We start from the raw sequence: 12,727 nt of genomic DNA on the forward strand, positions 1-12,727 counted from the left end.
GCATCTAATAGAATCAAGGTGAATTAAATTTAGCTATTTTGAGTCCTAAAAAGCATGTTTTCACTCTTAAGCACAATTAAGGGAGAAGTTATAAAACCATGCTATTTCATTGAATAAATGTGGGTAAAAGTTGATAAAACCCCTGAAATCAGCACAAGATAAACCCTCAAATTGGGGTTTGTCAGGGGGCGCAGTGGTTGGCCGCGGTGGTGGAGGGGAGAGAAGGGGGTGGAAGAAGAAGAAGGAGGGGGTGGTTTTCGGCGATGGGGTGTGGTGGTGGGGCGGTGCGGTGGTCGGTGGTGGTGGCTGGAAGTGTTGGTGGTTGGGTGGTGGAAGAGGGAGGGTTGCAGAGAAGAGAGGAAGATGAAAGGGGTTGGGGGGGCGCAATGGGGTAGGGTTTCGCGTCACTGGGGGTTAATAAATTTGAATCCATGCGGACGAGTGGGGCACGCGGTCGCGTGGCTGGGGCGGAATGGGGGTTGACGCGATCGCATGGAATGGGTAAAGGGATGAATGACGCAGTCGCGTGAGGCATGCGACCGCGTCGCTGGAAATTGTGCTAAACGCACAATTCCAGTGTCGTTTCAGCACAACTCTCTGTCTCCACTGGGGTGCCATGATATCCGCGCGATGCGAACGCGTCGCTCACGCTTTCACGTGGGATGGGTGTTGTGCAAGTGACACGTTCGCGTCAGGGACGCAACCGCGTGGGTCATTTTGTGCTAAACGCACAACAGCCGCACGATTCCAGCCCAACTCTCTGGGAGTTGGATCTTTACGCCGATTTCTAGATCACGCGGCCGCGTGAATGACGCGGACGCGTGGGGGTATTTTTCGCAAATGACGCGAACTCTTTAGTGATGCGATCGCGTCACATGCCTTCATCTCTTTTTTTTTTTAACTGAAATTATGCAGTTATGCTGTATGTAATGCCAATGCAAATGCTTACGAATACTATCTAGGTTCAATGAAAATAAAACAATATAAAAATAAACAAAACGAAATAGAATGGAAACAGGAACGATCATACCATGGTGGGTTGTCTCTCACCTAGCACTTTTAGTTAAAGTCCTTAAGTTGGACATTGGATGAGCTTCCTGTTATGGTAGCTTGTGCTTAAATTCATCCAGAAATCTCCACCAATGTTTGGAATGCCAACAGCCTCCGGGGTCCCAAACTAGGCATGTAAAGCTTCTGAGCAGCTTCAAACAGATTCTCAGGTTCTCGGGGTGACGAATGTCAGAATAGATTCCAGGATCCCAAACCTTACTGTTAAATCTGCCTTCGTTTTGATCTATATTTTTCCATCCGGGCGGTTTAGAAATTAGATTCTCACCAAGATGACCAAACGTTTTTCGAGATCCATTCGGTTGAACATGATACCAATCCGTGCACTTCGAGTTGAAGTGTAGAACCTTATTGAACCTTGTGCACCAGCTCTGAGTACGAACCATTCCCTCTTACTCTTAAAGCCGTAGAGAGCTCTAAGCTGGCCATCTATTTCAAGCAAACCATACTCAAGTGGAAAAATAAAGTTAAAGGTTAAGGATTGTACCCACTTGAAGCTTGTATTAGGTGGTAATGGCCTTGGGACAGGTGTTTCTAGTGGTTCTGTAAGTTCTACTCCCTTGTGATCTTCTGTGAATTCCTCCACTTCTTTGCAAAATTCTTCAGCTGCAACTGTGTTCTGATTAAAGTCTTCTATGTCTTCCTCATCACTTAAGTCATACGTTGGAGGTTGAGAGAAATATACCTCGACGTCGTCTTCGTATTCATTTGGATAAGGTTCTTCAGGCTCAAGGAATTCAGTTGCGAATGTGAGTTTGTGACTAGGAGAGCTTGACTCGTGATCATTACTGCCCATGGAATCAACTTCTTGGTCTATTTTGTCCAATTTTTCACAGGGCATATGCTGTGGAGGTCGTGCACTATCCTCTTTTGCATTGAATTCGGACTTCTCAGTGGAGTCCTTTACGGTTCTTGATTCCCATGGAGGTTCAGCATCTCCTAAATCTTCAACCACTTCTTCCTCTGCAACTATTTTGGCTTCCTCCACTTGTTCCAATACAAAGCCATGTTCCTCATTGTCTACCGAAGTTTCTAGTGTTTCCTTCATGCTACGCTCTTCTTTTGATTCTCCACATGCGGCCATGGGAGTACTTCGGGTTCTCAGATGTCGGGAAGCTATTAAATTTACTACCTCAGTTACGGCAGTAGTGAGTTCCAGTACGCCCTTTTGATTCTCCACATGCGGCCATGGGAGTACTTCGGGTTCTCAGATGTCGGGAAGCTATTAAATTTACTACCTCAGTTACGGCAATAGTGAGTTCCAGTACGCCCTTTTCTATCTTTGCTTGCCTTTGAAGAAGAACATGAAGTTTGTCATTCACTGGAGGTTGGGGTGGGTGTGAGGTCTCATTGGTTGGGGGAGAGGGTTCAAAGTAAGAATGTGGTGGTTCTTGGGAGTAATTGGATTGGGATTGTGGTGGATAAGGGTCATATGATGCTGAATGGTGAAAAGGAACTTGTGAGTGTGGTGGTTCAAATCTATGTTGAGAGGATGGTCTATAAGCAAAGGGTGGGGCTTGTCGGTAGTTACAAGGTTGTCCACCATATCTATTATCTTGGTATACATTGTAAGGTGGTCCTCGTCCATAATATCTTGGAGGGTGTTGCTGCCTAAAGGGTTGATCAAATCCTCTTGGCTCTATCCATCTTTGATTGTTTAGACCTTGATACATATTCCTGCTATAACTTTCGTTTTCTTCAACAATATTAGAACCAAACTCAAAGCAAGAGGGGTGAGAGTTCATAGTAGCTAAAAATATAAAAGAGAAAAACAAAAATAAATAAACAAGTAAAAGAAAAATATTTACAATAACCAATAATAAGGCACATGATTGCAGTTTCCCGGCAACGGCGCCATTTTGAAAGAGCGGAAAATTGACGGTTTAAAATTCAGAATAAATCCTCGTTGCAAGTATAGTTTCTAAACCGAGCAATCAACATTTCTTACAAACGTTTTGGTTGTCACAAGTAACAAACCCCTAAATAAATTGATAACCGAAGTATTTAAACCTCGGGTCGTCTTCTCAAGGAACTGCAGGGAGGTATGTTCTTATTATTGGTTATGAGTTTTGTAAATTGGGGTTTTAAAGATAAGGAACAAGTAATTTAAATGACAAATAAAATAATTAAATAACTGTAAAATAAACTTTTGGCAAGGTATGAGGATTTGGAAGTCCTATCCTAGTTATCCTTATCAATGGTGATGAGAATTGAGTTTTAATCCCACTTAGTTAACCTTTACTAAAGCAAAGGAAAGTCAAGTGACTAATTAGTTAGATCCTCGGGCCCTAGTTAATTCCTAAGAAAGGACTGGAGTTATTGAGGTTCAATTCAATTAGCAAAGACAACAATTATCAATCACATTTGAGTTTGATAACTCAAGAGTTACCAATTAATCGACCCAAGCCAAAAGGAGAAAAATAAACTTGAATAAAAATTTCTTCAGATTGGAAGCAACAGTAACATGAATAAAAGAAAGCAATCATAAACTGAAATACCTCAAATAACATTAATCAAGAGAATCATGTGTAACATGGAAGAATTCATAAATTAAATTATCAAAGTAATTAAAAAAAAGGAACATTGAACCTGATAAAGAGCTGGGGTATTAACTTGAAATAATAAATAGAAATCCTAATCCTAAAACCTAAGAGAGAGGAGAGAACCTCTCCCTCTAAAAACTACATCTAAACTATCAAAAGTGAATAATTGGAGATCTCCCCCCGAATAGATGCATTCTCCCACTTCATAACCTCTAATCTGTGCCTTCTGGTCTTGGATTTGGGCTAAAAAGGGCTTCAGAAATCTCTGTGAGTGTTTTCTGTAATTTCTGGTGCGTGGCCTCTGTCACGCGTCCGCGTGGGTCACGCGGTCGCGTTATCTGGAGTTTTCCTTATCACGCGTTTGCTTCGGTCACCCGTCCGCGTCATCTGTGTCTGCTTAAGGCGCGCGTTCGCGTCAGTCACGTGTTCGCGTCGCTGCCTTTTCGCACTGGTCATGCGACCGCGTCGTCCATGCGTTCGCGTCGCTGCCAGTTTCCTCAAAAACTCCATTTTGTGCTTTCTTTCCATTTTTTGTATGTTTCCTTTCCATCCTTTAAGTCATTCCTGCCTTAGGAGATCTGAAACTACTTAACACACAAATCACGGCATCGAATGGTAATAAAGGGTAATTAAAATAATTATTTTTAAAGCATAGGAAACATGTATTTCACATATATCACATAATAAGGAAGGAAAAGTAAAACTATGCAATTTATATGAATAAGTGGGTGAAGGATTGAATAAATCTCTTGAATTGAGCACATTATATATCATAAAATATGGGTTTATCAGCGTGCGCGAAGAAGAAGAAGCAGAAGAAGAACCTACGTGCGCGAATTTTAAGGAAGAAGGAGGAGGAGGAAGAGGAGGAGAAATATTATTCTTGTTGATTGAAAGTTTATCACCATTTATTCACCACATGAACATTGTTCGGTTCGGTGGCCTTTGTGATTTTGATTCACCAAATGAATGTTGTTCGGTTCGGTGGCCTTCTTTTACTTTGTTCAGTATTTAAGATTATTGTGATAGCATGCAGCAATCATTTCCTAACTTTCTCAACGTAATAACCTCATTTAACTGATTTGAAGTTGAATCATTCATTGTTTCCATTCAAAAGTGTAGATCGAAGAAGAAAACGAAGAAGAAGAAGAACGACGGAGCTTATTACATTGAATTCAATATAGATCAATAATGAAGAATGCGAGCAGAGAAGAAAAACGCAAACAGAGAAGAATGACAAATTTTATTAGGTTGAAGAAGAAGAAGAAAAAGAAAAAGAAGAAGAAGAAGAAGAACGAAAACGCGAGAAGAGAACAAGATTTACGCTATATGATGCGTGTATATAACAAACGCGTAAAAAAATTGGGGAGGCGCGTCTGATTGAAGTTACTTATATAGTTTGGATGAAAAAATTACATGTCTGTAAAATTTTCCTGTATAAAATTAGCATAAGGATTTTGACCCAAAACAATTACCAAAAGATACGTCTCTCTTTTATCCAATATTTTTAAGACATAGCTTGCCCCTAAGATCAAATCATATAGTCCTTTCATGTTTGAAAATTAAATTACTATTAGAGATATTTGTATTTGTAACCGTTGGAAAGCATTATTATTTATGGAAAGATGCATTTTCTTTTTCTTTTTTTCCTCATCAAATATCAAATCCTCCTTTTATGGGACAATAAAGGTTTTGCAAATATTGTCTTCACATTCACATGACCCTTTCACCACCGACCTTGCTCAATAAAGCTGGCATCATGTGGGGTCCTAAATTCCAATTATACATTTACAACCAATGTGCCATACTAGTTAGATACATTAAATGATTTTTCACACCTTCAAGGGCAAACATGGAATGCAACAATAGACCTTTTTCCAAGAGATATTTCATGCTTTTCAAACAAATTGACATTTGTTTACATAACCATTTATTCTTGATTAACAAGAGTTTTAATTTAATGGATTGTCAATATAAAATATTATATCAAATTTAATTTAGCCATTTGCCAAAACAAAAAACATGTGACTTTAGAAAACTTTAAAATGCACATTAATTAAATTAAATGTTATAATTAAAGATCATTTCTCATATTCTTTTTTATTTCCTTTTAAATTATGAAGCTCAACAACCACACCAACCATTCCGGAAGGGGAATGAAAGTATAATATACCTCTGACAATACAATAGACCACATGCATGCATAGATTTAGAGGCATCCAAGGACATAACTGGCAATAAAATAAAACTTCAATAAAGTAGTCAAAAAGAGAGGGAATTAGAACATAACATGAGAATATATAAAAGAGAATGAAAGAAGGCTAAGGATTATAAAATTCCTACCAACATATAATTTATGTACATATTATTATATTTTATATTTATATATATCATGCAATGTCTGATGAAAGATGCGTAACAGCTAGACAATCCCGGCCACTGGCCTGATATCAACAAAATTTTGGGGCATGTCTTTGATAAATCTGCATGAAATTAAAATAAAAAATGAAAAAAGATTCTAAAAAGAAAAAAAAGGGTTACTCCCAATGCAACGGTCCACACGGTTCTTTCCCCTTTTTTTTTTTCTTTCTTTCAAAATGGCCAAAACACAAGTGGACAATGCTATGCTGCCATTGAACCATGCCACAGTCATGAGTCCCCACAACACACTCAGCCATGCACTGTAATACTGCATTATGTCCTTCCTTTGTACACCGAGCTAACTGGCTTCTCACGCCGTTGGATTTGGCATCGGATTTGGTCAATTTTTGCTCCGACACCTTACCCAATGACGAGAGGAAGAGAAATACTTGTATGCTTTTAGAATTATTTAATGCGGGTTTCAGAGATATTCAGGATACTAACGAAAGATTTTCGTTAGGCCCTGAATATTTTCTTAAACAAGTATATATATTTTTGAAGCGAGTGTTCGCTTCAAAAATATTTGAAGTATTTCTTGTAAGAGAAAATGAGTCAGCTCAGGGAGAGAAAAGAGTACATGTTGTGGGGTCAGTGCCTCTGACCAAAAGTTGCTGCTACCTTTGCCTTGTGGAGTTGAATTTTTTCACCTTGGTGGTGGTGGTGGTTGTTCTTTGATGGAGTGAGAGGTAAACTTGGCATTGAATTACAGTTTTACCAATCCTGAAACCTGGAACCACAGTGAATGCAACTTGTGGATCTGATTCCACTGTCTGATCTGAGCAAAGGAGCGTGTCATCATTCACACTCTCCATGTACACATCAGAGAATCTGCAACCTTTTCTCACTTGGAAGATCGAAGCTTGGGGCTCGAAGGAGAAGGCCAAGCAGTGTAGTATCCACACCTTCTTTGCCATCTCGGCAAATGAGCCAAAGAATGCCGTGTCCGGGAACCCTTCTCCGGAGTTCAGGAGGTTCCTCTGGCTCAGGTTGCCGAAGAATGATGATTCCATCTTGGGGTGGACTAGTTTCAAGTACTTGACCCTGCAGAATTTCGCGAAGGATGATCTTGGATTCACGGCAAGAAACTCCCTTGCTTTGGTGGATTTGAGCTCATTGAACCGAGCGAAGAAAACTTGCTGGCGTTTGTTCCGGTCTGGAAGGGATTCATTCAGGAGGGAAAAATCAGGGAAATGGAAGGAATCAAACATCTCCCTGCACACGAAAGACTCGATCGCAAAACACTTGTGATCTTCTACAAAGTAAACTACATCTTGTTTGATTGCCTTAACCGCAGCATCAATATCCCAATCAGCAGACCTCATCTCTTCCACCAGCAGCCTTACAAAGCTTCGAATGGACCTAACTGTGCTGCGAAGAACCGTAGCGAAATGGCTGGGACTTAAACCTGAAATGTGAAGATTGTCAAGCACAGATAACTGGCCACTTTGATTCAATCTTTTCTCAATTGATTTGTTGTGCTTGTTAGCTTCATCTAACTTCTCCTTCAGAAATATGATCTCAGATTCCTTGAGTCGCACCTGAGATTCCAACTTCTTTGCCATAATCTCATAAGTGCTTATGACACTTTGCAGCTCCTTTGATTCAGCTGCAAGGATAGCCTTCTCTGGTGAAGGATCAAATTGCTTCTTCAAGTAGCATTGCTTTAGTTCAGACAAGTGTTTGAATTCAGATACTATCAAATGATCGGCAACTTGAATTCCATCAGGGTCATACGGAGACTGAGCATATTGCAGCTGCGCATACGCAGCTTTAACTGTCGAAGTGCTCGCAAAGAGCTTTGCAAGGAGAGCTTCCATGTTCACTCTTTCTAGAAGCTCTTCATCATGGTCGTCTTTGTTGAACGACTGCGACCAATTTATTGTCCCCTTACCAATGTTTCCGTCATCCTTGAGATTCGAATCAGATATAACATTCTTCAAACCATCAACCGGCGTAATCCCAATCAGTGCTCTAAGATGAAGAACCTTGGCGAAATTCCGGGCCAACTTCTTGCTTGGGGTCACCGCCGATGGATTCACCGATTCCATGTACAAAAAGTGTCACCAATATCTGAAACTCAAGATGAACAATTGGGAAATGTGTTCAGTTCAAAACTGTACCAAAATATGCAATAGTATGATTCACAAGGAGCCAATGACAAATAATAATAAAGTTAACAAAGATGATGGTTATAATGATAAACATGTTCATGTGAACACACTATTAAAAAGAAAAGCAAAATGCTTTAACACACAGATCGAGGACTTTAATAGAGTAGGGAATTTTTCTTCTTTTTGTTCTTCATACACAAAGTCCCTTATATATATGTATGCCTACCATAAAAAGTGTCAAAAAGTGGTTGCTAACAAGAACAAATAGGAAGCAAGAGTTGAAAAAGAATATCAATGGCAATATCTAAAGATGCATTAAAGTTTAGACTTGTAGTTTATCCACGAAATTCTAGGCATCTTATAGTTATATTATAAGATGAATCAGCAATTAAAATTGAAATTGGCCACTTGAAATTATCAAAAAAACAAAGAACACTGTTTCATACGATGAAAAAGCTAAACTTTAAGCAACAATTTAATCACATCCTCCCCCAGCAAAAGGAACAAAATCATCATTTCTAAAACACTTTATTGTATGACTGATTAGACATGTTGATCATTCCTTGTTCAATTTTTTTGTTTTTTAATCCCTTTAAGAGAAGGAGCGTATGAGGAGTAGGAACATCAATCAGTCAATTAATCATGACCTATTTGTAATATGTAACAGGTCAAATAGTTTGTTCCTGTGATTCTTTGGCATGAATTAGTATGAAAGTAATCATGATTAAACACAATCACCATCACACCATTATGAAATAAATATACTAATAAGGTAAACTACAACTTTCTATGGTGACTAATCAAATGCGGCTAAATCAATGAAAAATTGACCAATGTTTTTTTAATTTATAATTTAAAAATTTAAGTAAAAAAATTTACATAAATATTCAATCATAAATTGCCACATCAGTAAAAACGCGTTACTTCGGCGGTGTATGAAGACGTTTGTATACACTTCTCTTGTACACCTTTCAAGTTATACAAAATGGTCGATAAGAAGTCAGAAAAAATAAAAAAATGTTTTTTATATCACAAAAAAAAGTGTTCAAGAAAGGTGTAAACAAAAAATGGTTCAAATATCATTTCTAAGGGGTAAAAAGAAAAGAAAAGAATGCATCAACTCAACTTATCTACTAACTTTGAAGTCTTGCAATTAGAACCATGTAATTGGATGAAAATGTAAAAATTTATTACAATATCTTGTATCAAAATAATTTTTTTTTTCTTGTAAACACATTATAGTTGGTGACTTGGTGTGAATCATAAGACCATAGGATTCCCTGAGTAACTGCATATTCAAGATCAAAAAGATTATTATTGCTATAAAGTAAGATAGTACTTGACATAGGCCAAAATCAAAGTGAATATCTGACAAGAACTTCCAACTTTAGCATCATTATATTTTTGAAAATTTATCAGCACATGGGAGAAAAATGCTTCATGTACCTTTACTGGGATATATTGCCTTACATACTGTAGGTGAGGCAACTATACAAAAATAAATTAAACTAACTATAATAATCTAAATAAATTCTGAAATCTGTACAAATTATATCAAATAGTTTTTTGTATAAATATGTATAAGTGTTAAGTGTATGGTGGGTTCCTTTGGTGGGGTTCACATTTCAGAAAATTTCATAAAAGATATGAAGCATAAATATTTTTAAGATTCCATTGTACAAAAAGGGACAATAATTTAGGCAGAGAGACATTGGTGATGATTGTACTTAAAATTTATCAGAGACAAATTAATCTTTCAAAGGCTAGTAATGTTTCCCGTGACTAAAATCACGGTCTCTCTGAGCACCTATGCTGCCTACAACAATGGAAAATAAATAAACACTCTTGCAACAGTAACATCATTTCTTTGTTGCCCCCACACTACTCTCTAATTTGACTGTTTTCTCCATAAATTCAACATTTGCATAAATTCTCATTTCACACAAAATAGCTTCACATAAGTAATATCATTTCAGCATACCCATTTGTGACATACATTCACATGGCTATGATAAAAAAAAGTCAAAACCATACAAGATGAGATTCTCTAGTCTCTAGAGCTTTCAAAATCCACATTTCACCTTGTAGAGAGAATTTACCTATTTTTTTTAGCATACTATTATTTTAGACATCGACATGTATAAAAATTAGTATAAAGTTTACTAGATATTAACATAGATAATAGTTATATTCTTTTTTTATATATTAATTCTCTAAAAAGAACAATAAAAGTAGGTAGGTAGCTCAAAATATACACCCAGATAACATGCATAAAAGAGAATACAAACAAGTAAGAACTATCAAAATATAGCAACTTTAGCAAACTTTCTACTTAAACTTCCATTAGACAGATAAATCTAAAAAAGAAGGCAAATAAATCACACGTTATTATCAAAATAATGAACAAAAAGCATATTCTATTAAGCATGTTACAAAATGGAAATATTTTTTTATAACTTATTTTTCCTATACACATCACTTTATCAATATAAGATCGGGTATGGCCTCCAAGTGGCTCCCACACTCTTCCTTTAAAAGCGGAATAGAGAAAAAAAAGTTGAAGTAAAAAAATGCAGTAAATTGATGTGAAAATCCCAAAAACCACAAAATTGTTGTAAGAGCTTAAAATAAACGAGAATCTGTACACACCTTTGACGAAATATCACGAGAAATTGGGTGAAGAGAAACAATGTGTAACTGTCAACTTCTCATTTGTGAAAACGTAAATCTCAAGAAAACATTTAAAAGATTTGCCTATGTTTGTTGTTCTCCCAAAGTACTGACCCCTCTTCAAACACAACCTTGCCTGCAACCAAACACATCCCAAGAGGAACTAAGTTAGAGGAAAACCATTAGATACACCAAAAAATCATAAATGGTATTAGAGACAAGACTTTGCTCCAAACCTAAACAACAACATAACACCAGAAAACGGGAACCCATAATAATAATAATAATAATAATAATAATAATAGGGAATGATCATCAACAGTAACATCTACTTATATATAAATAAAAAAACAATAACATGAGAATCGAACTAGAAAATCAGAAACCCCGTGTTCAAAGATGGAAACTTTACCCAAAAGGTTAAGAAAAACGCAAGTTTTCACCTGAGGAATAGAACAGAAACGCCATGAGTGAGCGATTCATTGATTAAGTTTTTGATTAAAAAAAACTTTATTGCGAAATCCTGTGAAGAAGAATGAAGGGAACCCAACAAATGAAAAAGAACCAAAAAGGGGAAGGGGGAGCAGTGATGTTTGAAGAGTTAAATAATAACCTTTGTATCAAACCAACACACACTTGGTGTGCGTGTAGTTATTTTTGTAGTAAACTGTTTCAATGCCAGCAAAAGACTCCTTCTGCTTTGTTTCTAAGGTACTGTGTGTGTTTCTTCTATGATGGTTCCTCTGTTTTTTGCTCTTCAGCTTCGGAAAAACTTGCCCCTTGGAGAAGAGAAGAGAGAGCAGTGGGGTTCTGAGGAAGGGAGTTTTATTACCCTTCTTCGGTTCTGAGGGACAGAAATACCACAGCTGGAGGACAGAGAAAAATTAAAAATCTATAAAATATAAATGGAGAGAGAGAGAGAGAGAGAGAGATTTCATGGAAATAGTAAGAGAGAGAAAAGAGAGAATCAGAGCTTGGAAACAGAGCAGAAAAAAAAAAAAGGGAGAAAGCTTGGAATGACCAAAAAGGACATGGACATAAATAAAATAAAATAAGAAGTCCTAAATTCTGAGTAGCCATTGGGAATATAAAACGTCACAAAGGTCGAGTCGCTTTCTGTAAATTTTATATTACATTTATACCCCTTGATAGTTGATCCTCCTGGTCCTGGACTCCTTTGTGTGCTAAATTTTCTTTAGATTTTGATTATAAAAATAAAGATAAATTATTAAAATGGTATGTCATTAAAATTAATTATTATATATTTATGTATATATATGTATTTAATTATTTTATGTATATTTTTTATTTTAAAGTATATTTAATATTAATGATAAATTTTAATAGTTAAACTTAATTTACACTTAACATTATTATTAGTTTTATGTAAAATGAAAAGTGCACTCAAACGGGAATTGTAGGATACTAGTATCCTTATTTTTCAAGAAAATGATCTAAAAATAGAGGAGATGAGAAAGTATGTTTTGAAAATAAAAAGGAGAAAAGTGTAATTTTGTTCTCTCTCGAAAATTGAAAGGATATTTTCACTCAAAAAATTTATGAATTTTCTTTAATCATAAATTAAATATCCGTCAAAGCACGGAAAATTTCTTCCTAACAAGTGGCTTAAGAATATTTTATTTCTTTTGAGCAAGTGGGTAAGTTAGGATGGCATTATTGGGATTTCACTATACCTATTGTACGATTTGATAATTATAATGTCCTTGTGGATCCTCTAATCTTACATAGACCGTAGGTGGACTTCAGAAGATGAACGGCTTGATTTTAAAGACTGAAAGTTTCCGTGTTGCGCATTTATACGTAACGAGTGTACCAGTGATCTTAAGGTTGACACGTGGCATTCTCTAATTTTCTATTGGCTGATACTATTCGTTGATTATTGCGTATACATAT

At 36.6% G+C, this 12,727-nt stretch overlaps 1 protein-coding gene across 4 annotated transcripts; it reads right to left on the minus strand.

The window, feature by feature from the left end:
- On the minus strand, positions 5,957 to 11,768 carry LOC107613294 (IRK-interacting protein). Of its 4 annotated transcripts, XM_021109222.1 has the most exons (4): positions 11,427 to 11,761; positions 11,226 to 11,256; positions 10,793 to 10,949; positions 5,957 to 8,102 (listed from the first exon to the last, which is right to left on the minus strand). In XM_021109222.1, exon 4 carries the CDS (start codon positions 8,078 to 8,080, stop codon positions 6,647 to 6,649), a length of 1,434 nt encoding a protein of 477 aa, XP_020964881.1. In that variant the 5' UTR covers positions 8,081 to 8,102; positions 10,793 to 10,949; positions 11,226 to 11,256; positions 11,427 to 11,761; the 3' UTR covers positions 5,957 to 6,646. The 4 variants fall into 4 exon arrangements, with proteins under 4 accessions (XP_020964881.1, XP_016170721.1, XP_020964882.1 ...); XM_016315235.2 differs by lacking the exon at positions 11,226 to 11,256; XM_021109223.1 differs by lacking the exon at positions 11,226 to 11,256 and having other exon boundaries at positions 11,257 to 11,435.

This window comes from Arachis ipaensis, chromosome B08 (genome assembly GCF_000816755.2).
Source record: "Arachis ipaensis cultivar K30076 chromosome B08, Araip1.1, whole genome shotgun sequence".
Taxonomy (NCBI): Eukaryota; Viridiplantae; Streptophyta; class Magnoliopsida; order Fabales; family Fabaceae; genus Arachis; species Arachis ipaensis.

Excerpts from the sequence above, each read along its gene's own strand:
- LOC107613294 (XM_016315237.2), bottom strand. The coding sequence starts at position 8,080 with ATGGAATCGGTGAATCCATCGGCGGTGACCCCAAGCAAGAAGTTGGCC.